This window comes from Thunnus thynnus, chromosome 3 (genome assembly GCF_963924715.1).
Source record: "Thunnus thynnus chromosome 3, fThuThy2.1, whole genome shotgun sequence".
Lineage (NCBI taxonomy): Eukaryota > Metazoa > Chordata > Actinopteri > Scombriformes > Scombridae > Thunnus > Thunnus thynnus.
This window is the reverse complement of record NC_089519.1, coordinates 31032367-31057600: the sequence shown is the minus strand read 5'-3', so window position 1 is coordinate 31057600 and position 25234 is coordinate 31032367. Positions and strand designations below refer to the sequence as shown.

Sequence of the window (25234 nt, the reverse complement as noted above, 5' to 3'; positions counted from 1 at the left end):
TGTATGAGATGTGTTAACGTCTAACAGTATAAGTTTCTGAACATGTCCAAGGTTGCAAGATATAAAAACCTTCACACATGCTCATTTATTGATCCAGTAAAAGTCAGCACTCTGTTCATGCATGCAATATCACAGAGCAAGGGTGAATATTTTGTGTGAATGTTCAATTAAATAGATTATCGGTTGATCTGAATCCCCTGCCGCAACGCAGTGTTTTTGTGTACTTAAACCAGCTGTTCAAAGTTTAATATGGCTGTTTAGTTGTGCAATGTAAAATATGTCTCAGCGAGTGAGACCTACTTGGTCGATTTTTTGAGGTCAGAGAGGCTGTTTGGAGTTGCGGAATACTTTAATACTGTCTAAGGGCGTTTTCATATTTGACCTAGATACTTGAATCTCAACCCATGACTATTTCTTTGGAATAAAGGGTCATTATAATAGGTTTGTTCTTATTCTGAACTGAAGTTAATATTCAGTCATCCCCTTCCTGGCTGCTATGAATCACACAGAATATGGTTACACAAGCACGTTATACAGTTCTCTGGGTCTGAAGTGGACAGCTTGAATTAAATCAAGCATTTTTAGATAGAAGTAAGACCCCTTTTTTCTGGACAGCATCCAAATCCAATGACAGCTTTCATGTTTCACCAAATGTAGCAAAATAGTGGGACTTGTGTTTGGAGAACAAGGGGGTATAGCTCAGTGGTAGAGCATTTGACTGCAGATCAAGAGGTCCCCAGTTCAATTCTGGGTGCCCCCTTCATTAGGGTGTTGTGGTTCAGTCCAAGGCATGAATAGTTCAAAATTGTCCTCAACAAGACATTGAACAATCTGTGTGTTACATTTAATTGCTTAACACAATAGCATCTGCAGTGTTGGTTTACATCAACAGCATTTGCCAGTTTCCAGAAAATTCAAAAGACAAAACAATAATCCTTGTTAACAACTTTTGTCAATTACTGTATACAGTATTCTGCAGTTTAACCTGGAACAGATCACTCCAGGTTATGTCACAGACAGATGTCTGTGGTTGTACATTGAAAGGCAAAAGACAAAATAGCTCATTTGTGAAAATGACTTCACTTACTCAACACATTAGTGAGGCATAAAATTCAAGCAACATCTATAGTTACACACAGTTCAGCGCCTTCGCTTTCTTCCTTTTGGAAAAACAATGACTCATGCAAAAACTGATACCGCTGCTGATCGTGTTGACATCCTTAGATGCTTGTTGAACACAAAGTTTCAGTTAGAGCCAGGTTATGTTAGAAAAGACCTAGTACGTAAGATGTGTTGTCCGACCACGTTGGAAGAGGGGGTAGATGGGATAACAGTTTAAATATGGTGATAACGGTGCACACTTTTCGGCAATCTCTCCTGCAAGGCATTTCTGCTATAGTCTTTAAATAAGAAGTGACAGAAATAGTTACGTAATGAATGAATAAAAACTAAATCTTGCTTAGTTTTGTCCAAGTGGGTGTGAATGTTGGATTGTCACTTTCGGAATGTTGCAGAAATTGTGGGACACAGATCCTCGATACTGACGCCAGAAAGCTGTTGGAAAAGCAACATCATCATCAACTGATACCGTCTGTCAATCCCTATTTGTCTATTTTCCTATTTTATTTCTAGTTGTCAGTGGCCCAGTGGCCTAATGGATAAGGCATCAGCCTCCGGAGCTGGGGATTGTGGGTTCAAGTCCCACCTGGGTCGTCAAGTGGAAATATGTCTTAAGGAATAATTCCACATTTGAAGGAAATGTGGAATTGTAAATTGAATTTGTCACAGTGATTTCCAGTTTCAAATGTAAAATAAATATCCTTTCTGAAGAAAGAACATATCGTTTACACCAAATTCAAGCTGACACCAAAGAGTCACCGGATATCTGTTTATTTCACAAACAGCTGAGTGACCAGAGGAACGTGTCGACAGTCAACAGGGTTGGCCGCAGCTTGTTGTTTTTCCTCATAATCATCTCTGCTTTCCCTTATTTCCTTCCCAATATGAATTTCTTTCAAAAACAAAAGTTCTGCCAGCTTAAAATGGAAGAGAAGTTGTTTCCAGCCATTCAAAAGCTTCCAAGGTTGCCTCTACTTAAAAAAAAAAAAAGATTACAGAAATAAACATCTCAAAAACAATCATTCTGTCCATTTTGGGGATTTTCTGCTTGATTATTGCTTCTTGATTTGTGACTGTAACTGTATCTAGCCATCATAAAACACATACAACTTTGGGGAAATGTGGCTTTTCTATTACATGTGTCATGAATCTCGCATCTTTGTTTGTTCATACAGCCTGTAAATGTAAATATTGTGGTCACTGTCTAGTAAAAATTTGACAAGCAATATACATTATGCTGTCCTGTTGGTTGGAATCAAATCAGCTCCATCTGTCTTCCTAACTGTTGTCATAGTCAAAGCAAAACATAAGAGCAGCAAGATGGCTGATGTCCATAATTTAATCAACATCCCACGCCAAGTCTGCTGGCCTCCTCCTTCTGGCTCTCTCCTCTGCACAAGTTTTGTAACCACTCTTCTACTTTGGGCTGCATTCATTTATAGGCCTTCCTGATAACTATACTGATTGGTTGATCTGTATATATGGATGAATTGCTCAGTTGTCTTAATACATGAGTTCAAAGGAGCTTCAGGACACCTCCTTCACCTCAATCATCATCTCCTGAGCACCGTTACATGCTGTCAATCAATGACCTGAAAAGCCCAAACTCTGCAGTGTCTGAGTGGGAAACAACTCATTATGCAAAAAACTGCAGTTTCCTTTTACCTCCCAGGGAAATAACAATTATGATCTTGCATTGCTTATAATGACACATATTTTAAGACACGCATCATATTTTTAGAGGGTAAACACACACCAGAACCGTGTTTTTGAGACCTCTGGGGATATGTGTGTGATGTTATCTGGAAGGCTCAGAAAGGAAGTTTGGAGGTGTTTTTTTGTGTTTGTTTGTTACAACTTCAGCTCAGTGGCCCAGTTTGGAAGACTTCTCTAAACTAGCACCAACAACTGAAATTGAATCACAGTTAAAAACCACATAAAACAGTTTAATTTTGTCCTGTGGCAATTTCCCGTCTGTCAGCCTCTCCGTATCTGTTTCCTAGTTCTACATTATGTTTTCTTTGGCCTAATGGATCAGGCATTGGCCTCTGCGGCTGGGGATTGTAGGTTCAAGTTCCCCCACTGGGTCATGTGGTATCATATGATATCTGTTGATGACAAAAAGTCACCTTGTGAATAGAAAAATCCCTGTTATGTAACCAAGTGCTATCTTACAATTTATCCATCGCTTTTCAGCTTAATTTCAAATTACTCGAAACAATGTGTGCAATTCTCAAAACCATACTATTATTCATTCTCTCACAACAGTATATGCAGTTTTTGTTGTTTTTTACACAGAAATCGTATACGTACAAATATCCTCAAATACATCGGGCCTTTCTGATGGTTTGTATCACTCAACATGTTCATTGTGTAAATCCTCACATGCAAAATATTACAACTGATATACCTCTTCAAACATAAAATGATTCAAATGTTTCTGTAATCTGGAAATGTCATAAAAAGAATGATAACGGAGTAATTCAATTGCAGTAGTAACATATTTAATCTCAGATTTTACTGCATTGCTTAGTTTGAGTTGGTTGATTGTTGAGGTGGAGCTATTCCTGAACTCTTAGTGGTGTATGTGTAACACGACCAGGTTTCCAGAGCTACTGGCTTTACTATTGCACACTGTATTGCTGGCCGATGTCTTAGATGCTGTAAAGAGTAGCCAGCCAGTCACAATCTCAGCTATAGCTAACATTACAGCCACAGCAATAACCATTTAGCTACACCAATAGCCATTATCCATAGGAATTGTGGAATACTTTGATACTGTTTTAGGGTGTTTTCACACAATCTCAACCCAGGACTGTTTCTTTAGAAGAAGGGGTCATTATGAGAGGTTTTGCTATAATTCATACTGAACACGGTTACACATTCAAACAAGCATGCTGCACAGCTCTCAGGGTCTGAAGCAGACAGCTTAAATCATGTCCAGCCACAGTAGCTCACATTTCACCAAATGTACAAAAATAGTGGGCCTTGTGTTCAGAGAACAAGGGGGTATAGTGCAGTTTTAGAGCATTTGACTGCAAATCAAGAGGTCAGAGTTCAGTTCTGGGTGCCCCCTGCAGTAGGTCAATCTAAGGCTTGAACAGTCTGTGTGGTAAATTGTCCTCGACAAGATGTTGAACAACCTAAGATTTATCCAATCTATGTGTTTTGGAAAAGTTGTGATTGCTTTAGACAATAGCATCTGTAGTTTACATCAACAAAATTCACCAATTGCCATAAAATTCAGAAGACAAAACAACAAGCCAACTAAACAATTTTTCGTCAATTACATTATACTGTGTTTTGCGCTTTTAGTCATAACCACAGCAAAAGGAGTGCTCACTAGTGTTGTGTTCTCAGCCGGTGACTGTGGCTACAGTCAGCGCTCTGCTTCACAGTTTATCAGATGTTGTCAAACGTAGTTTACAAGCACAACTCCTCAGCTATCATTTGCACAACACAGGAGAACCTGAGTTTTTGGACCAGGCAGACATCACAGAGTGTCAACAGGAAAGTATACACAGTATGTGATGTGCTCGGTCAGAGAGGGAGAGAGAGAGAGAGAGAGAGAGAGAGAGAGAGAGAGAGAGAGAGAGAGATGGCCCCCGAGGAGGAGACACAGAGGACAGAGTTTACACGCTGCCTGTGAGGACATTATATCAGAGATATGTGCACATTTAAGGGAAAATGTCACACCGAATGCTGCGGTCAGATAGACAGATTTAAAAAAGGTTGGTTTTTCACGAGGCCAGACCGGAAAGGTGAACATTTATAGTGAGAAAGATGTGAATAGACTCTTGAGACTGGTGTATGTATGTATTCACTCATTTGACATTATTTTACATAAAGAAACTCTGTCATGCTGACACAGTTACTGAGACATTTGATGGAGCACGGATGAAGGGACTTGGTTTATTGGCAGTGACGCACTCGTTGATGAATTTATTGACCTTTGATACATGAGTGAAATGTTTGCTGGACAAATAGATTGTTGTTGGGAACACTCTTGATGTTTTGAGAACTGCATCAGTGTTTCAAATAAAAAAACTGTAATGCACATGAGGGAATTTTGTTCAATGGCGTCCTCTAATGGTGGCCAGAGGCAAGAGCCTGAAAACTTTTTGAACTTCATGACCCAGAAATCCTGATGTCATTAACAAATAACATTGAAAAAAAAAATCCTTTGAAGGTTTAAGAAACATATCTTCTATTTTAGGTGTAAATGTCAGTGAAAATCATGCTTCATAGCAAATGATGAAGGTCATTTATAAGCACTGACCATTACTGTAAAGGCAACTGCCATGATAGATGGTTTCTGTGGCCCCCAGAGGCCAGTTTGAGCACTGTAGTTATGCTTCATAGAGCAGAACTGTCATTATGGTTTACAGCCTAATAAAATACCAATTACACTGAAAATGGGAACTTCCAAATATTGAAATATCCCCCAAGGATTAGGGCTCATTTCCAGAGTGGAAAAAAAGATGTGCGAAAGAGGGGAGAGGTTAATGAGACACAGAGGAGAAGTATGAGGAGAGAGGGAGGAATATTAGAAAGGTATTGGGTGAAAAAGAAGAAGAAGACTATAGATAGATAGATAAATAGACAGATTGGTGTGTTTCTCTGTCTCCTGACGATATTCTTTTTCTGTCATTCACCAGAATCCAATCAGACTTCTGAGGACAAATGCTCTTCGCCCCAATTTTGTTTACAAACCACAGTGACTCATAAGCATCCAGCCACAGGGAGCGAAGGCAAGCTCTGGCACCTGCTCCCAATCCCTTTGAGAATATTGTTGTTGAAAATAAAATCAGCTGAAAAGAAAAAAAAAAAAAAGCCTCTCTTCGGATGCAGTGATTCATAGACCCCGAAAATAACCACTTGCACTGTGAAAAGCAGCTTGTGAGAAAAACATTAAACCTTACACCTGCACACTGTATCGTGTGAATTCAGATGTCAGAGGATTAAGTATTACCTCGGCTGCAGTTCCATGTATATCCAAAAGAGGGAGGTATCAGTCACATAATCATACACTGGCTCTGAGGATGGAAAAGTTGGTCTGCAGTCTGTTCACCACTTTGGTCCAAACTCAAATATCTCAACAATTATTGGATTCCCTGACTACCAGTAGATCAAAGTTTCCATGTATCTTGAAATATGAATTTTGGTGCAGATATCCACAGTGCCCAGATTATGTAACCTGCTGATTTTGGTGATCCCCTGCCCTTTCCACTAGAGCCACCATGAGGCTGACATATGTGGTTTTAAGTGAAAATTCTTAACCATTGAATGGGTTACCATGAAATTAACGTCCCCTCAGGATGAATTGTTAGGATCTTTCAAATACATCATTTCAAAATTATAATTTGTCCAGTACTTTGGTTTACAATGCAGTAGCAAATGTTAGCGTGCTAATATGCTAAACTAAGATGGTAAACACAGTAAACTGCCTGCTGAACATCAGCATGTTAGCATTGTCGTTGTTAGCATGCTCACATTAGCATTTAGCTCACATTGCTGCTAGCATGGCTGTAGAATCGCATTCATTCATGCAAACACACACAGTAAATCAATACTTGCAAACTTGATTACAAAACTGAAATATGTTTTATTACGGGGAACATGTTCAACATGTTGACATGGAGTCAGTCTGTAAGAGGGTACATGATCAAACATCTTTAGAAAGTACTTCCTCTGTACACTATCACTTCTGAAAACTGCTTTTCATTCATACTCATTTCCCCTTGCTGTTGTTGCTATTTTTTGGCGTGACTCATTTTCCTGTGTGCTGGTTGGTTGGTCACACATCTCTTCTGAAATGTGCCACATGAATATTTTTAGCTTTATTTCTTCCTGATTTTAGAATAAAGCCCTCTCAAACTTCACCACTTTGCTTTTTGGCAGTGAAGAAATCTCAAATAATCTGACACTTTTTTTAGCTCATGGGTTTAATGTTTTCATTTTCACCTAGCTTCACCTGATGAGGATATTGATGTAAAAATGATGAAGGTCCCCAATGACTCAGAAGTTGCTGATGATCTGCTTGATCCAGTCGTTGAGCCTGGTGATGCGAGTGTAGACGCCGTAGTAGTCTGGACGCCCGCAGCCTTTGCCCCAGCTCACCACCCCGGCCAGGAACCAGCGACCTGACGGCTCCTGGCAAACCAAGGGACCGCCAGAGTCTCCCTGACAGAGACAGGCAATGTTAAAGGGGCAGGGTGTAAGATTTGAATGGCTCTACAACAAAAAAATGACCATAATAATTAACAGCTCAGCGCTGATGATCAATACCAGTGACTCAACTATGACATCACTCATTGCATGCATGTCCAGCTTTTAAGACCCATTTTATGGCCAATTTATGGGGGCTGGGGGATATTTTCTCAGGGGATTTTCAAGTTGCACCCGACATAGGCCTATCTGTATTTACACTGAGCTGCAGCTAGCAGGGTTTGTTTGGAGGACATGCAATTTTTATTTTTTCATTAAATCAGTTCCACTTCTTTGCCCTCTGGCAGATATAAATCCAAACAGAGAAAGAGAGAGACTAAATATACCATGACCCAATTCATACATACCAAAATTTACATTTCAGTGTATAAAATTATAAAATATTACAGAAACATTACTGGATATAAGAAAACTGTATGCAGTGCCAAATATAAAGACTCTAGAAATCTGCTTTATAACGATGTGGCAAATGTGCTAACAGTTGTCCTTTTGCACATCCGGCAACATTATCATTGATTTGACTACTTTTAAGTCCAATATTCACTCTCTTTTTACCTCTTTTTTACTCTCCATCAACTCCTGAGGAACATATCTGCTAAACGGTCCACTATGTTAACCAACTAGTCGCTAACTTTTTCTGTTCAGTGGGTTTATCAGAGTTTTTTCACTGAAACCAGCTGCCTGCTGCAGCAAAAAACGAGGTTGATGAGACTGATGAAAGTGAACCAAATAGTAAAGTTGTGGGCTGTAAAACCAAAATAAAGGATTTAAAGATGCTAAAGAACTGCAAAGATCCGGGAGGAAATACAAAGTTTCATTTCATCCATAAAAATATTGATTAGAGCAGCTTTAAATTCAAACTGGATCATGTAATTAAGTGGGAATAGTTATGTCTATGTATGTGTTTCTGTGTACCTGACAGGCATCTTTCTCTCCACTGCGATAACCAGCACAAAGCATTCTGGGAGTCACCAGGTGGCCGTAGGTGCGAACACAGGCCTCCTCACTGACGAGGCGAACATCCACCTTCTGTAGCACATTACTGGCACTGCCTGGAAGAGGTCAGCGGGCAAAGGTCAGCCAGTGAAGGCCAAAAAATTAATCCTCTTTTCATCCTTTTCCTGTTTATACACTTGAGACAATGCATAAACTCTCATAATAAATCCAAAAGTCTGCATTAATCTCCCCCTCCTCCTAATAGCGTGTCTGCAGAGAACTGAAACTAAGATTTTCACCGTGGGAGGTGAATTATAGAGGCTGCAGATCACTTTATATGAGCAAACTACAAACCACACAAACCCACAGTGAAATAGGTCACAAACTGCAGTCACACAGAGCCCTCAGCTTCAGCAGAACTCAGCTTGTAAAATCAATCATTAAACGTATTTGTGTTTAACGCTCTACAATAACCAGTCTGAAAATGTCTTACATGGCTGTAGTTGTACTTTTTTATGTGTTCAGTTACTCACCAGCATAAGATCTACTAAATTTTTGATCTTAACAGTGAAAAGAAACCACTTCACTGGAAATATAGTGGTGTAACCGCACTTTAATGTCTAGAAATCTAGCTAAGCTTTTTCTCTCACAAGTTGCAAAACACTGTAAATCTTTGAATTTCTGTGAAACTGTGTGTGAAGATCTCCTGTTCAAACAGGCTGAACCTCCCTCATTTAATTCATCGTGATACCAGAAACCACAACCCACAAACTTCCACCCACATTACTCAAAGATTAAACTGTTTCTTTGTTTAAAACCCTTCTTTAAAACACATTATTTTAGAATTGCATTCTGTTGAGCTGTTTTTTGTTTTTCCTTTGTTTTAGTGCAAATAAGTTTTTGTGTAATATGTTATTTTCCATCTTATTTAATTATTTTTATTCCACTTTGATCTGATATTTTTTGGTTTTATGTCTCCGTGGAGCACTTTGCACATGTTGAAAAGCTCTATATACATCGGGTTATTATTATCTACACTCTATCTGCTCCTAGTTCTTTAATCTAAATGCTACATTGCTCTTTAGTCTTACTACGTGTATGTTTCCTCTACTGTCATGAGAGCATGACCCACTTTCCTTCATGTCACCACAAACACTCACCACATCTCTCTCCTCTCATTTCAAAGTGCCCCAGAAGAATTGGGCTTTCGAAGACCGCGTAAGACATATCAAACCGCTTCCTGTGAGAATACTGCATTGCATAAGGCAGTGGAAAAAGTTTAGTGGTCAGTATCTAACAGAAACTAAACAAATTTACAACAAAACAAAAAAGTGTGCTTGGACGCCTGTCTTTATAAAACAAACCTTCAAGTCTAAAGCACCAAATAAAAGAGCATCATAAAACGGTTCATGCTTATGAAACTACATAGTTTAATTTAAAACTCTCTATGAGTCATGATATTGTGTTATCTTAAACCAAAGAGTTCAATGGAACTTCCTATTGTGCAAGAGGCAGGAAAACTAATTCCTCTAACTTCAGTTCTGAGATATATTTTGTAAGAATGGCAGTTTTGTAACAATGCAAGTGGCTTGCCAATAGTTTGTGGATTTGTTGAATTCATTATTGTGAATGAACTCAACAAACTTGTTTGGAGTAACTGTCCTGGGCACTAACTGTTGCAGTTACTCAAGGGCAATGGGGGAACCAATGTGGGGGGCTGGGACCCGTTCAAGGGGTCCGAAGATAAATCTGAGCAGCTGCAAGATTTCCCATCTGATAGGAAAGAAAAAAGAAAAATTGTTCTGCTTAATATGGTTTCACAAAATAACACAACATGCTTAAAATTACAAAACATGATAGCAATAACTAAATTACCAAATAGCATAGGTTAGGTTAGCATTATTATTCTTTGGGGGGCCTTCCCACAAGTTGTAAATCTGCAACCTTTCATGAGGGGTTGCTTCCTTTTGAGAGGTCACAAGCAAAAAAAAGTTGGGAACCACTGCTATAGTCTGTTTTTACCAGTTAAACCCATCGTCTACCAACCACGCTACTTCCACGACCAACCTTTCACCCTCTGTCCTCTCTCTATATCCCAAACCCATCCCATTTCCCTCTTCCCCTCCTCACCTCCCTCACGGAGCGCCCCCCAGCCGGTGACCCAGCAGAGCAGGCCCGGCTCCAGCTGGTGCGTGGGTGGGGGCAGGCAGGCGGGGCGAGCGTGTCCAGCCAGCAGCATGGAGGCGGGCCGGTCCAGCTTCAGCAGGGCCAGGTCATAGTCGTGGGACTCATCGTCGTAGTATTGGTGAAGGTGGATCCGTTGAACTCGCGCCACTTCTTCAGTGGGGCTGCTGCGGCTGAGCAGGAGTTTTCCCAGATAGACCGTCCACACCGAGGGGGAGTAGAGACTAGAGGAAGAGGAGGAAAGAAAGAGTTGTTATGTATTACAGGGGCAGTAAGTAAGATTTTTTTCTTCTCCCTATAGCACAAGTTAAAATAACATAACTCAATGATTTTATAAGTAGTTTCAGTTGTTGACTGTTGCCAACAAATACTTAAGAGACTATTCCTGTCTTTCAAAACTTACTTTCTACTTGAGAACAAAATCTTCCTCATCCACTAAAATTTCAAAACTCTCTGAAAGCTGCACAAGCTTTTAATCACCATACAAGAAACATTATGAGATTTATCCTTTGCCTGCATTATCCTTTACAGGATGTTGCAGGCAGCCACAGTTTTGGCTGTGATCCAGCCAGCTGATGCTGGCTTTGAAAGATACAAGTGTATATAAATACATACAGTAAATTCTCATGGCTGTGTCAGACATCACAACTGAACCTTGTATAGTAAAGACACAACAGCAGGTCTGAACATAAAGGAAGTTTGGAGGAAACAGAGCTTAGAAAGTGCATAAAAAACATAAAAAGGTGCTAAAATGTTACAGAATGCTTCATCATAAAGTCATCATTCAAGTGCATAAATATCTTTTGCTGAAGATAACTAAAAGCTTTTAATTTTAACTCAACAAAGTGTTTCAGGTTGCTTTTTGTTTTAAAAGCACTTTCTAACACCTCAAACCACACACCACTTCCCCTCCGCTCTCTTCCTGCACTTACCGGTCGTCATAGAAACAGTGGGCGGCAGACACCACCCACTGGTTGGAGATTAGCGCACCCCCACAGATGTGGGTACCTCGCACCTGCAGGCTCGCCTGCCATGGCCACTCCCCCTCTGTGGCATTGGTCCCCCCCACAATACGGCTGGAAAACTGCCTCAGACCGCAGTCTGTGTGCACACAGAAATACAAAGATGTGAACACAGATGTATGTATGGTTTGTGTTGAAAAAAGCTTTGACATGATGTCTTTATAAGAGAGAAAATGCCTGTTTAAGAAAGATACTGTTAAAAATGTGCATTGTGAAATGTCTGTGCATAATACACACACACACACACACACACACACACACACACACACATATATATATATATATATATATATATATATATATTTATATATATATATATTTGGCAAGTTGTTTTCACTCAGTAAGTTTAAATCTTCCCGGTCCCCACAGGACAAAAATACAATCGAAGCTGAATTGTGGTCAAATAAAAATAGAAAAGCTTCTCACCACACTGTTTCTCATCGGAGGCGTCAGGGCAGTCAGAGATGAAGTCACATTCTGGGTTTGGCTTCTTCAGACACGTTCCATCAGCGCACACATAGGTCATATCTGTACAATGCACACCTGGACACACACACACAATTTCACACAAATTAGAATTAAGGGTACTTCATTTTGCAAAAGGCCGTGGAACACTTTGAAATGTTGTGTGAATGTCTGCGTCCATGTGTAGATTTGACTGTGTTACCATCACTACAGTTCATCTCGTCTGTGGCTTCGGGGCAGTCTGGGTGGTCGTCGCACACCTTGTAGTAGTCCACGCACTGACTGTCCTCTGGGCACTGGTACTGTGCCACACACACTTAAAAAACACACACACACACACAAGGTAATGTATCAGCTCACATGTGTGTATATGCAGTAGACTGCAGACAGGCTGTCATATGAACAATGGTGAGTAGTTGGGGAAAGACATTATAACAGAAACACTTTAGCATTAACATGAAGCAACAAAGGTGATATTCTGCTGTGTGTTGATACTCTTCATTCACATTGTTTTAAAGAATATTGGGGTACATAAATGGACAACTGATGCACATGTTGACACATTTGATCATCTTTTATGCAACAGAAATTCTCCATATCATATCATACAACTAATTAGCAAAGCATACAACAAAACTTAAATATTAATATACTAATATACTTTCCAATGTGTTTATATCACATGATAAATGCTTGTACTCCCTATTCAATCTTTGCCCCATCTGCATCATTTGCATTTTATATACTATCTATAAATTATATTACCTTGCTTATTGAACACCACTTACAAAAATTGCACTCCTGCGTCTATATATTTATTTATCTTTTACATTGTTTTTATCTGCACAAATTACATTTTTTTGTGCACAGTTTTGTAAGTTTGGAAATTGTTCTTTTATTGAGCTATTTATCTTGTGAGGTTGTTTTGTACATACTGTAATTATTGTAAATACTTAAACCAGAAGGCACAAGCAGTCATCTGACCGGCATAGGCAGTTTTGTACTAATAATATCATCATTTTGATGAAGTCACAGCAACTTGAATTTCACTTTACATTGCCTTATTACATGTCTATGATCTCTCGGTTGCATGGTGTTGCTACGACACACGAACTTCTATCAAAAAGTCAAACTGATTATAACGTTGTAGCTTGACAAGCTGCCAAATCTCACAAGTTTTCACATTGCCAGATACCGTCTGCCATCCAAGTAGATTCAGAGACAGAAAAGAGAAGAAGGCCCATCAGATCAGATCAACATCACTCTCAGATTTTGAAGTCGGCTTGCTTTCATGAGCAACAAGCTCACAAAGCTCATGTTAGAGATGCTTGAGCAATCCTGCCCTTAGCAGTTTTTATGATACAAAACTGGCAACTTCTTATCTTCAAAAGTGGCATAACATTCAATTCATGTATACATTTTCAGTTTCGACGGGAACTACTGTACAGGATGTGTGAATTCATAAATTAAAAACCAAACATATACCACAGTTCCTCTCATCAAGCCCACTGGGACAGTCCTTGATTCCATCACAGGCAGGAACACACAGGCCGTTCACAGTGCACAGAAACTGACCTGGGCAAGCTATAAAACACACAAACGCATGCAAACACATAAAATCTGTCCTAAAACAGTACGTTTTAATTAGCAATTCTTTTATCCAAATGTACTGCCTTTCTCTCCTGCATTCACAACTTACGATCTGATAGGTTGAAGATACTGTATTGCAGCTGGAGGCCCGGACCTGTGAGTGACACCTCTGATGTCATGACAACAGTGGCTGTCAAAGAGAGCAGGAAGAGACGTTCGCTGTACGGCTGCAGGCCCCTGGTGCCACAGAGTCTGAGGAAAGACAAAAAAGACAGAGATGCTAAAAACAAAAGGAACTCAAAGGGAGTATGGTGAGAGGAGGTCATATGCCTCAGGTCCTATCTGTTTGGCAGCACCTGGGAGTTGCTATGTAATATACTGTATGTTTTGTTATCTTGGTCTATTCTGTACACACAACATCTATTGGGTGGATCCCTCCTCTGTTGCTCTTCCTGAGGTTTGTCTTATACAAATTGAGGGTCTAAGGATTGAGGATGTTGAATTCCTTCACAGATTGTAAAGCAAACCCTGAGCTAAATTTGTGATTTGTGATACTGGGCTATATAAATAAAAATTGACTGGACTTGACTTGAAAGCCAACTATGTTTCCCTGCAGCAAACAATAGACATACACTGCAGATTGTGGTGGAAAACTGCAGGTTGAGGAGTGTTTAAATGACTATAAAGTAACTGCAGGAAAGGTATTTGACTCTCATCTTGTCCAAAAACGCCTTTAAATTAAAGTAAAAAGTGGGAACACATGAAAAGTTATGTTGTTATCTATAGGATATTGAGCTCATATGGGAGACTGTCGCCCCCTGTTGTTCAGTTCAGGAAAATATGATGACATAGAACATTTATACAGTATAATAATTCTGCCCATTTAACACAAGCAGTTTGCATTGGTTTTATCATTTACTGTTTAAATCATGAATGAAAACAACTGAATAGTCTGCACGTCGCGACTTGCATGGAAAACTTTGACATGCACAGAAACTTCATGTCAAATACCAAACCACACACAGGTGACAGTTAAAAATAGATGGACTAATTAGCTGGAAATATGCACAGTTTTACATGATGTCTCTGCACTTATAATGTCTTTTATTGTTATCCCCTATATGTGGTTTGTGTGAGAAGAAGCAGGCTATAGAAAACGTAAGACTCGACCTGAAAAACCTGTGCGTATTAAAAATTTTTATATACGTAAGTTGTGGTGTGCAGACTTTCCAGTTGTTCTCATTTGAAGGTCAAACACCTGTGCACTACATAGATTAAAAGAGAAATCGTCTAGCATGAGTCACACCGCTAATTAGTAATAATTAGTTATTAGGAGAGTTCACATTTATGGTGGTTGATCTAGGCACGTATCCTACCATGTTATAAAAGTCAATTGACAGAAAATTAATCAGCCAGAATTTGTATTGGTTCATTGTTTCAGCTGTTTTATCAACCAAATTTGCCAAATATTCATTGATTCCAGCTTCTTAAATGTGATGATTTGTTGTTTTGTTTCTTTTTTATATCATTCTAAATTGAACATATATGGGTTTTGGACAGTTTTGGTCAGACAAAACAAAAAAATGACGACACTGAGCTCTCAGAACTTATGATGGGCATGTTTATGCGTCTGAGCCAGCAACAGCCGTAGCCAGAGGCATTACGTCCGTCCCATTCTCATGGACACGATATCTCAGGAACACCTTGAGGGATTTTTTTTTTCAAATTTGGCACAGACGTCCACTTGGACTCAAGGATGAACTGATAAGATTTTGGATGTTTTTGTTTTTTGGCCTTAACTGAAGAATTCATGTGCTAATTATGACAATGTTTCACACAAATGATGAAGTGATGACATTTTATATCCAAAAGGTCAAAGGTCAACTTCACTGTGACATCAAAATGTTCTGCAAAAACACTTTTCTGGCCATTATTTGACGCCATAACTCAGAAAATAGAAGGGGAGACTGTGACCATATTTCACATTTTGTCAGATACTGAATTGGTGACACTAATCTTTGACGCCCACCTTGAAACTGTGGTGATTGTATAGATCTTCTCTGCTGCCCGGTTGAAGATGTGTGTGTATCATCCACATTTAGAATTTGTAGCTTCTCTGCAGCAACATATCTGACATATAACATATCTGAAGCTTTGTCTACTGTTATGACTACAACTTTGTGTTCTATCAGAATCAGCTTTATTGGCCAAGCATGTGAACACATACAAGGAAAATACACTTAATACATTGTATTAAATTCCTTCACTACAAATATTAAATGAGTCTGGACAGACACGGATGTAACCTGCAACTTGACTGGTTGGCAGAGGCCTACGACCGCGAGGCGGTATTTCTAGTTCATACTGCAGGTTAATCTGACCATTGAGGCCGAGTCACCCTCGGTTCCTACAGGCCAGCTGGACTCACTGTGGCATGGACTACCTGCGGTTCTGGATGATCCACGCTCCCTGGGTACAGGCCTGGTTGTAGCTGGCTCTGCTTAGCTCATAGCCCTCAAATGCCAGAGACAAGCCCATCCCTACATTGGGCATCTGAACACACACACACACACAAAAATACAAAAACACAATTGCAGACATATAACTCCTATAAAATGTATATAACATTGTGATATGAGATGATTCAGAGCTTCACCCCTCACATACTGTACCCTACATACTACCATATTCTGACCCTCAACAGTATAACATCATTATTAGTCTCTACACCAGATTTCTGAACCACAACACTATTTTTCATTACTCATTAATAAATGGGTGATTCATCATTATTGAAGCTCTGAGAGAGCAGAAAGTGTATTCTTTAGGTTTTTCACTATCTGTTTATGGAGCAAAACATTCACGGTCACACTATAAATAGGAGTAACATAACAGTCATCATGGTTTTAATGAATGTTATTGAATGTGAAGAATGCAACAACATTTTTGAGAGGTGATTTTTAATTTTTTTTTAAATTAAATATTTGTCAAATATCAGCTGCACAATTTTTTAAAAAAAGTTTAAATATGTCCTATTTTTGTATATTCTAGGTCACTTTGGGGAAAGTCATACAATTTCAGGCGAAAAGAATGGTGTTTAGGGGACTTTTTATTCCTCTGCTATGTCAAAATGTGTCAAATTTGACCGGTAAGGGTTAAGAGATGTATGCAATTGAGTGAATGACAGAATAGATTAATGAATAAATGAACAAATCAACGAAAGACATGGGTATCTCACAGTAAAGCTCCAGGTACAGTTGGTGTCAGGGGGGTAGTAGCTGGGAAAGAAGGGTGTCTTCAGCGCCCCCTGGATCCCTGATACTGCCTTCAGCTCTATAGTGTAATTACAGTCTGAAAAAGTGACAGACAGCGAGAGAAAGGTAAATGGACTGTACTTGTATAGCACCTGTCTAGTCTTCCAACCACTCAAAGCGCTTTTACACTATGAATCACATTCACCCACATTCATACAGTGAATGTCTGCAGGAGCTACCATGCAAGGTCCAAACCTGCCCATCAGAGGAAATCTAATCATTCACACACATTCACACACTGATGGCACATCCATCAGGAGCAATTTGGGGTTAAGTATCTTGCCCAAGGACACATTGACATGCAGACTGGTGGAGCTGAGAATCGAACCACCAACCTTCTGATTAATGGATGACCTGCTCTACCTCCTGAGCCACAGCCGAGAAATATTCCAATGCATAATAAAAAGTTAATTCTGAATTCTGTGGCACCTATCATTCTGGGTTCAGATTTCCATCATTGTCTGCAAGTTTTGATACAACCTGGCCAAATCAGGTCCAAACTGGTTATAATTTAGCTAAGTTGGTGATGACTCACTCCACTGTGTTTTTGGACTTTCCCTAGAGGCAGAAATAACATCATTTATAATTCTAGCTAAATGTAAGTGGGTGTGTAGCTGCAGAATAACCACAACTTTGTTTTTTTCCTGTTCTTTGGATATTCTTGTTTCCCAGATTATGTATCTTTTTATAATGATTTTATAAGCCAGTTGAACACTGACAGCAAAGCATATAAATATTAATATTGCACTTATGTCCACAGTGTATATAGGAAGTGCTTGCACAATAGTAGTATAGTGAACCAAACCAGTCAATAGAATGCTGTTATAGCATAGATAACCCACCAAGAACAAACAAACAAATCAAAGGACATAAGAAAAGATCAGCAGCTAAACAGACAAAAAAAAGGAATTAACATTTAATGGTACACTGTGTTTGCAAGAGGAAGTCAAAGAATAGGTCTGTCAAGAACCATCAAAATCACCTAATTTTTACTCAAAAACCACCATGAGGTTGACATTTTTTGATTTTCAGTTAAAAGTCCTCTCAACTAATGGACAGACTGCCATTAAGTCTCTTTCAAGAAGCATTGGGATATTTTGGTGATCCCTTTGTGGTGGTTTCTGCCCTAGAAAACCGATACCCCCTGCTGATGTGGATAAGGCACCGGCAGATGGCTGTTCTCTACTTCTGACCAAGGTATCAAACAGGTTCTCAAAATCGACACACGAGACCATCTCAGCCTGCTTAGGAAACCAAAATTCAGCCTGGTTTCTATAACCACCAGCTGTCATTGAACCACTCTAAACAGGCCTATTTAGTCAGGAACGCCTGACAGCCAAGTCACAATGAAAATGTGTGGGTGCAAATAGGTGTTGGAGGTTTGAAAGTACTCCAAGATGGCCTTTTAACAGGCTACCTCTGGAGGAGGCCCACTCTGTCAGTCGAAGGCACTCGCCTGGTTTTATAGGATGGCTTCAATGCCCTGGCCCTAACGTCTTTTGCTTACCTTAGGTCTACCAGAAGACCTCAGAGATGAGCACAAGTCAGGAGCTTTGTTTGGAGTGTATAAAAATACAAACCAGTTTTATTTAGTTTATACAAAAATGAGTATTACAAAATATAAAAAGTAAAATACAAAAACTTGAATGTAAAAGTTAAAAAGAAGTAAAACCCTCTCTAGGACTTAAAGAAGTCAAAAAAGCCTTAGAAGCAAAAAGACAAAAAGGCCAACTGGCAAAACGACCCCCCGAACACCAACAGAAGCCCCCAAGGCTGTCCTCACCTTCCCTTTTATTTTAAAACATCTGTCTCTTCTTACATTCCAACACCCATATACAGTCATCCGCCAAGGCATCGACAAGTTGCTGACTGATATTTCCTGACAGTACACAAAACAATGACAGTTTGTTTGTCAGTTACAACACAATTCGTGGAACTCTGTTAACTGATATACTATTTACGAATGTGGTGCAACAATTTTCAGGAAACCACGTATTTCCTACGTAACTGTTTGCATATTACATGACAGACCAGTCATGATTCAGCATAAACAGTATACGTCATGTGTCTGTGTACTAATTTTATCAATTTATCATCAATTATAGGTATAGATAGATTTTGTTAGAGGTAGGTTTGAGGGGAGTTTGTCTCCCTTTTTAACACTTTTACCCTAGTGCCATCATCAGATCATACTTTGGTTTATGACCAAATATTTGCAAAATCAGCTGAGACTGATGGTAATGTCACTGAGGCTGAATTGCAGAGCAAATCATTCATATTTCAGTGTACTTGAATTCATCCTGTTCCTTTCAGTCTGTGTATGTAACATTTGTAGTAAAGAAGATCTGAACATTTAGGTGGTCTTACCCCGATGGTCCCAGGCCTGTGCAGACAGAGAAAAGGGGTCCTTGTAGTTGTACAGACCCTGTTTCCAAACCACCGTCATCCACTCGCCTGACGACAGGACGCGGACTACACGTTCATGTCTGCTGCAGCCATAAACACTGGAAGGACAGAGAGAAAGATGGACAGAGGGAGTTGGAGCGAAAGATAATTAGTGAAAGTTAGTGAAAAAATCCAAATCTCAAATTATGCACCGACTTTGGAAGATGTTGACAGACAGTGACCGACCGATATCAGGCGTTCAATAGAGGGTTAATATATATCTGTCTAATTGTATACTTGTTTGCGGATGAAACTCACGAGGTGATGAGGTGAATATCGGTGGGGGTGAGGGAGTCGTACACCACCAGCCTGTCCCTGCACTCTGGCAGCAGCCACTCCATGTGGAGCTCCAGCTGGGAGTTGGGGGCAGCCTGGAGGTGCCACATGCAGGAAGAACGCTGCGTGTCGGGGCCACGGAGAGCCACAGGACCGCTTGATTCCAACTTTTGATAACGGTAACAGTCTTGAAAGAAGAAAACAAAAAAACAAACAAGGTGAGTTAGAACTAAACTGTCTTTGTGTGGGAGTGAATTTGACTAAGATTTGTGTTTCAGTAGTTACTGTAGGAGATGAATGACAACATCAACATTAACAACCCTAATCCTTAACAAATGGTTTTATCTATTATTCAACATTATGAAGTCTTCGGTCAGTATTTCAAAATCATAGATGAATCCATCCCCCGAAAACATAAAAATCTCAATATACCAACTTCAATGATTAGTCAACTACTGCAATGGACTTAACTTTAATAAAATCCTGAATGTTCTTGGTGGAAAAACACCAATAACAGATATTTCAATTTGAAATTAAGCTCTTCTCTAACTGATGACAAAATACTACTATTTTGTCAAGATAAAGGCTTTAAATGTGTCATATTATAGTAAATGATAAGACTGCCTAATGTGGCTTTTTAGTTTTATTTAAATATAAAACTAAAAGCTTAAATAACTTAAATAATTTTATCAGTGTTGGAGTTACATGTGGGAACAACCATGTATAACACTGCAGTTGTTTGCGTGCATAAAATTCATGTGCATGCAAATTAATTTTGTGCTGCATGCTCACAGATCAATCAAAATACATTGAATGAAACCATAATTGCGATTATGAATAAGGAAATGAAAATGCATCATTATACCAAATGAGGCTTTGAGAAGTTCTATAACTTTGGAGTCGGTTTCTGTAGGGAAAAGAACAAAAAGACAGAGGAGAAAATAAAGAAAAAAAATGCACTTATCATCCCTGTGTCTCCTTGTTTCATCTTTACATATACACACAGTCTCTCTCTCTCTGCGCCTCCCCTCCTCTCTTTCTCTCACCACTGATGGACAGCGAGGGGAGGTGAAGGAGGTATCCGTCGAAGCTGGCCGTCTCCTCCGCCTCTGACCCCCAGGACCCTCTCAGGCCCTCTTCCAGGCTCCTGGTGACCTTGCTCAGTGTGACCATTCCAACATGGCTGCTGGGGATGGACAGCGCTATCCAGAAATGAGCCACAACACTCCCCTCCCTGCAGAAACAAAGCACAGAGCAAAATTTGTGGTGGTTAAGAGATATGAAAACATTAAGTTAGAATGTGGCTTGCTCTCTGTTTGTTTTGTTATGGAAATTACAACAATTTTGGCAATCATACATGTGATGACGGGCGTTTAACCCAAAATGCTGTATTAAATAAATAAACCAGCAGTAAGGGAGACGGTGTGCAGAGTTCACGAACCCATCATACATTCAAGTGTGTGTTTGATACTTTTTTTCAGGTATTTTAAGCATTTAGACTATCAAAAGTCAGTGCGGTTCTCCCTCATTCTTATGCATCACTATGAAACTGGAGATAACATTTGCAGAGGTTGTGGAGCAGTACCATACCTGAAACACTCCTCTTCCTTTCATACATCGATAAATGCCTTCCTGCCCCACACACCTCTTCATTCTTATTTTCTGTGCAAGCTGCCCCGGATGTTGATCCTTATGCAGTTTCTATATTAACTTTCGTTCAGCCTCAGAGATAAATGTTTGAAATGATTCATGTAAAAATCATTTGGAAAGCTGTAGGAGGTTCGTACAGTTTGCCCTAATGTATGTTGTTTTGAGCGAGTTCTTGTTTCCCCAGATCTCAATATTGGAGCTGGTGAGTGCAAAGTTAGCATGACCCATAGAGCCACAGTGGCCACATTTATGGAAAATACATCAGGTTGAAATTCACTGGAAATATCCTTTAAATGAAGGTATTAATCCTTCATGTACTGTATATGCCTATGGTCTGTTTGGAGAGAGCTTACAGGTAGTGCAAAACTCACTTTTCAAGTGCACATTTTTGAATTACATAATATTACATACAAATCAGTTCAACCCCATGCTTGAACTTTGGGTGCTTTGAGAGCTAGCACTTATTAAAAGTGAAAAACTCAGAACAACACTAATGCAGGGGGCACCCAGACTTGAACTGAGGACCTCTTGATCTGCAGTCAAATGCTCTACCACTGAGCTATACCCCCTCTTATAAGAGGATTAGCACACTCAAAACATTGACTATAGGCCTGTTGATGAACTGAACGAATGGATGAAAGTAAAAAAAAAGTGTTTCTTGTTCGTCTCTCTCTGGGCAAAAGCATATTCACTTCAAGTGTGTATTTGGATATAACTAATAACCAAAATAATATCAAATTATTTGATGCATTTTGGGGATTAAAAGGCAGCGTGCATCTCCTACATGTATAACACTCTGCACTCACTGCATTACTATTTGCATGAAGGAGTACAAGCACTCACATTTTCAAGTGTCTTGTTGATGCTATTTGGTACCACAAAATGGCTTTTGTTTTCACCCTGCCATTTGACTTTAACTGATGGTCCATATACTGTATATGCCTACGGTCTGTTTGGAGCACCATTACAGTAAGTTGAGATCATTGTATTTGTGTAGACACGAAAATTAAGCCTGCAAGCACAGAGCTAAATATAAAAGCTTATAAAACTCAATTTTCAAGCGCACATTTTTGAATTACATAATACAAATTGGTTCAAAGCCCATGCTTGAATTTTGAGATCAAAGTTGACGCTTATTAAAAGTTAAAAACTGAGAATAATAATCAGAAAGAGATTCATGTAGGGGGCACTCAGATTTGAACTGAGGACCTCTTGAGCTGCAGTCAAATGCTCTACCACTGAGCTATACCCCCTCTTGTAAGAGGATTAGCACACTCAAAATGTTGATTATAGGCACACTGATGAATGAGTGAATGAATGAAAGTGTTTCTTATTTGTCTCCCTGTGAGCAAAAAGCATATTTACTGTTCTGTCAATTCTATCTAGTCAGTATTTTCCCAAATATTTTAGTACTTCTAAGTAAAAAAGTTTGATCCAAGTACCCAAAAGCAAACACAGTGGTGTAGTTGAAGTATCGAGAAAGGCAAGAGCTCCTCATTATCTTCTCTACCTGAAAGACAGAGAAAGAAAATATCACCTTTTTACATGAGTGTGTTGAACCACATCTATATATTGCTAGTTTCCTTTCTGACAGGTAGTTTAACTTCAAAACTACTTAGAAAACCTGCACCTCTGAGCTCCTTTGGGTTGTGAGCCGAGTTATTCAGGTGTACATCAGTATCACAGGAATTAATGGTCCCTGCTCACCATGCTCTGTACTCCCTTGGCCTCTTTCTTGAATGCATGGCTGCTGTGAGAGGACAGATCAGCAGAGAAGTTTCTGTTAAGGATGGACAGGTATGCCGTGTACTGCTGCTGGACCCGAGGCTCCAACACCCAAACCCTGTACTCTGTTTGAGAGAAAGGTGTGAAGATCAATACAGCATGAATAAATATGTAAATACATACAAAAAAAGAGAAAAAAAAATGCTTACCCAGGAAGTACCAGGCTAGACTGGCTCCTGCAACTATGAGGATGATGATGAGGATGATGAGAAAGACCAGGAGACACTTGCAGAAGCGAGTCTTCCTGATGGTTGGAGCCACAGTTTGTGCACCAGCCACTACCTGTGTAGATAAGACACTAACTCACCGTGGCCTACAAGGAATTTATGCCTCAGTCAAGACATTTAAGTTCCTGAACCTGGGCTTTAGTTAAACTAATTTGTGACTTTCTTCATGGCTACAAATATAAAATCTGCAATGTTAAAAACAAAACTGAAAAGTGATTGTACAACAGAGCACACACTGAGCACTGGGATGTTTCCCAGTGGATTATATTTAGCCACTGGGTTGTTAGGTACTTTCCTTTTGTATCCTCAGGGGAAGTCTGTCCTCTCAAAAAACAACATGATCTAAGCAGCCAACATTACATTTAGATTTTAGGAAAATAAAAATAACTTTACATTTAGCAATTGATGAATCAGTTGTATTCTTATCCACATGAGTTATATTCTATGAGTTATATTCTATTCTAGGTTTTTTTCTTCTTATATGCAATTTTAATGACAAATGATGATTCACTGTATCTATTCCTGATTTGTTGCTGCTATACTGAATCTGTAATCATTTACATTTTATATGTGCAAAAAGCAACATGTGGGGACAAAATTAATTTTTCTTTATACTAAGCTTTTCATTACAACCATGATAGTCTTCAACGAACATTGATGATGAATTGTATCTTTGCAGTGATGTGAAAAGGTGGGTGACTTTACCATCCTCTACATGCATGTAAGCAACAACTTATCATGGTCAAAAGTCAAAACCAGAACATATTTTTAAAGCTAAATATTTTTCTGTAAATTTCTCAGTAATAGTTTATATATACCAGAGTTTGTAGTGTAGAATAGTGCAACATGCTAACCTGAAAACGTTTTTATTTGTCCTGGTCTGAGTGGACAGTGCTAGTGTCCCACAGTGATCTAATATTTTCTAGCTTTATTGAGACATGATCATGATTAGAGATACTAATAACTGGTGTAATATATTCAACATGTGCAACTATAATCATATCTATACTACATCTATTGTAGATAGTTCCATCATGAATTAAAAAAACTGAAAATTTAAAATGTTTTACAATTAAAATATGCATACAGTTACTGTAAAGGAGCAAATCTTTGTTTAAGAATTGTATATTTAACCCTATCCTTATGGTGAGACGTTCTGAAATAGACTCAACCAAGGGAGGCTTGTCCACTAAAGGACACACAAGGACAGATTTTAATGTAATATTTTTGAGAAATAAGCTCTGAGTTCTCAGAAAGAGAGTAGTATTTATCCTCTCATCTAAATGTTGAACTATTCCTTTAAATGCAGGAAGCCAGACATCTTTCACTTGTGGCTTTTAGCCTTGAGCTAAAGTTCTTCAGTTTGAATCCAGTCTAGATACAATAACTTTAGGTTTATTGAGGTATGCTTTGTTTTTGTGTCTGGATTAATTTGCCACTCAGTGTGTGAAGGAGTCACGAACCCAAGAACATATGAATGCAACTTCTAAATGTTGTGGAGATTTCTGTCTAAGCCTAAAACCCAACAATCAAGAGCTTCCATTTGCCGACATATAAAGGCCTACAAATGTGGCATTTTGTTAATTAAAAGTCTACTCTAACAACTCCACAGGTTTGACAAATTGATCTGAACATACTGACTGATAAACCTCAGACTACATATATATGTATTTCAGCGTTTGCATTACTGACCCCATTGTTCAGAGAAGCAGGTGTGACACCCTGGTCACATGAAATTGACTTCTTAGACCCGTGTCCGAGCGCCATTGCATCACTCCACATCCTTTGTTCCTTAAGAAACCATCTCACTGTCTATGCAGGCTCGTCGATGTCTGAATTTCCAATTTAACAGCTTTTACTAAGTATCTCTGGTAAGTACATAACCAGACATGTTGCTCCGGCAGACAGAGAATGGCTCCCTCTCTGTTTGTAAGTCCAAAGGTAAAAACATGTCAATCAATATTTCCCAAAGCTCGTTTGGATCTGCCCATTT

The 25234-nt window shown here is 39.2% G+C and overlaps 1 protein-coding gene and 4 non-coding genes across 7 annotated transcripts; 2 read left to right on the top strand and 3 right to left on the bottom strand.

Annotated features, from left to right (window-relative positions):
* Positions 1 to 688: 688 nt before the first annotated feature.
* On the top strand, positions 689 to 760 carry trnac-gca (transfer RNA cysteine (anticodon GCA)). The gene has a single exon. It is a non-coding gene; the product is annotated as a tRNA-Cys (tRNA).
* Positions 761 to 1640: 880 nt separating this feature from the next.
* On the top strand, positions 1641 to 1713 carry trnar-ccg (transfer RNA arginine (anticodon CCG)). The gene has a single exon. It is a non-coding gene; the product is annotated as a tRNA-Arg (tRNA).
* Positions 1714 to 6704: 4991 nt separating this feature from the next.
* On the bottom strand, positions 6705 to 25178 carry LOC137180133 (transmembrane protease serine 6). 3 transcript variants are annotated; one of them, XM_067585382.1, is made up of 18 exons: positions 24934 to 25178; positions 23164 to 23296; positions 22937 to 23079; positions 22672 to 22739; positions 20626 to 20813; positions 20445 to 20486; positions 19562 to 19766; positions 19226 to 19362; positions 16783 to 16895; positions 15988 to 16097; positions 13654 to 13796; positions 13440 to 13538; positions 12157 to 12270; positions 11916 to 12032; positions 11400 to 11568; positions 10414 to 10691; positions 8263 to 8399; positions 6705 to 7302 (listed from the first exon to the last, which is right to left on the bottom strand). In XM_067585382.1, exons 1-18 carry the CDS (start codon positions 25021 to 25023, stop codon positions 7138 to 7140), a joined length of 2451 nt encoding a protein of 816 aa, XP_067441483.1. In that variant the 5' UTR covers positions 25024 to 25178; the 3' UTR covers positions 6705 to 7137. The 3 variants fall into 3 exon arrangements, with proteins under 3 accessions (XP_067441483.1, XP_067441484.1, XP_067441485.1); XM_067585383.1 differs by lacking the exon at positions 20445 to 20486; XM_067585384.1 differs by lacking the exons at positions 22672 to 22739; positions 23164 to 23296; positions 24934 to 25178 and having other exon boundaries at positions 22937 to 23062.
* On the bottom strand, positions 21727 to 21798 carry trnac-gca (transfer RNA cysteine (anticodon GCA)). The gene has a single exon. It is a non-coding gene; the product is annotated as a tRNA-Cys (tRNA).
* trnac-gca (transfer RNA cysteine (anticodon GCA)) lies at positions 22411 to 22482 on the bottom strand. The gene has a single exon. It is a non-coding gene; the product is annotated as a tRNA-Cys (tRNA).
* Positions 25179 to 25234: the final 56 nt, after the last annotated feature.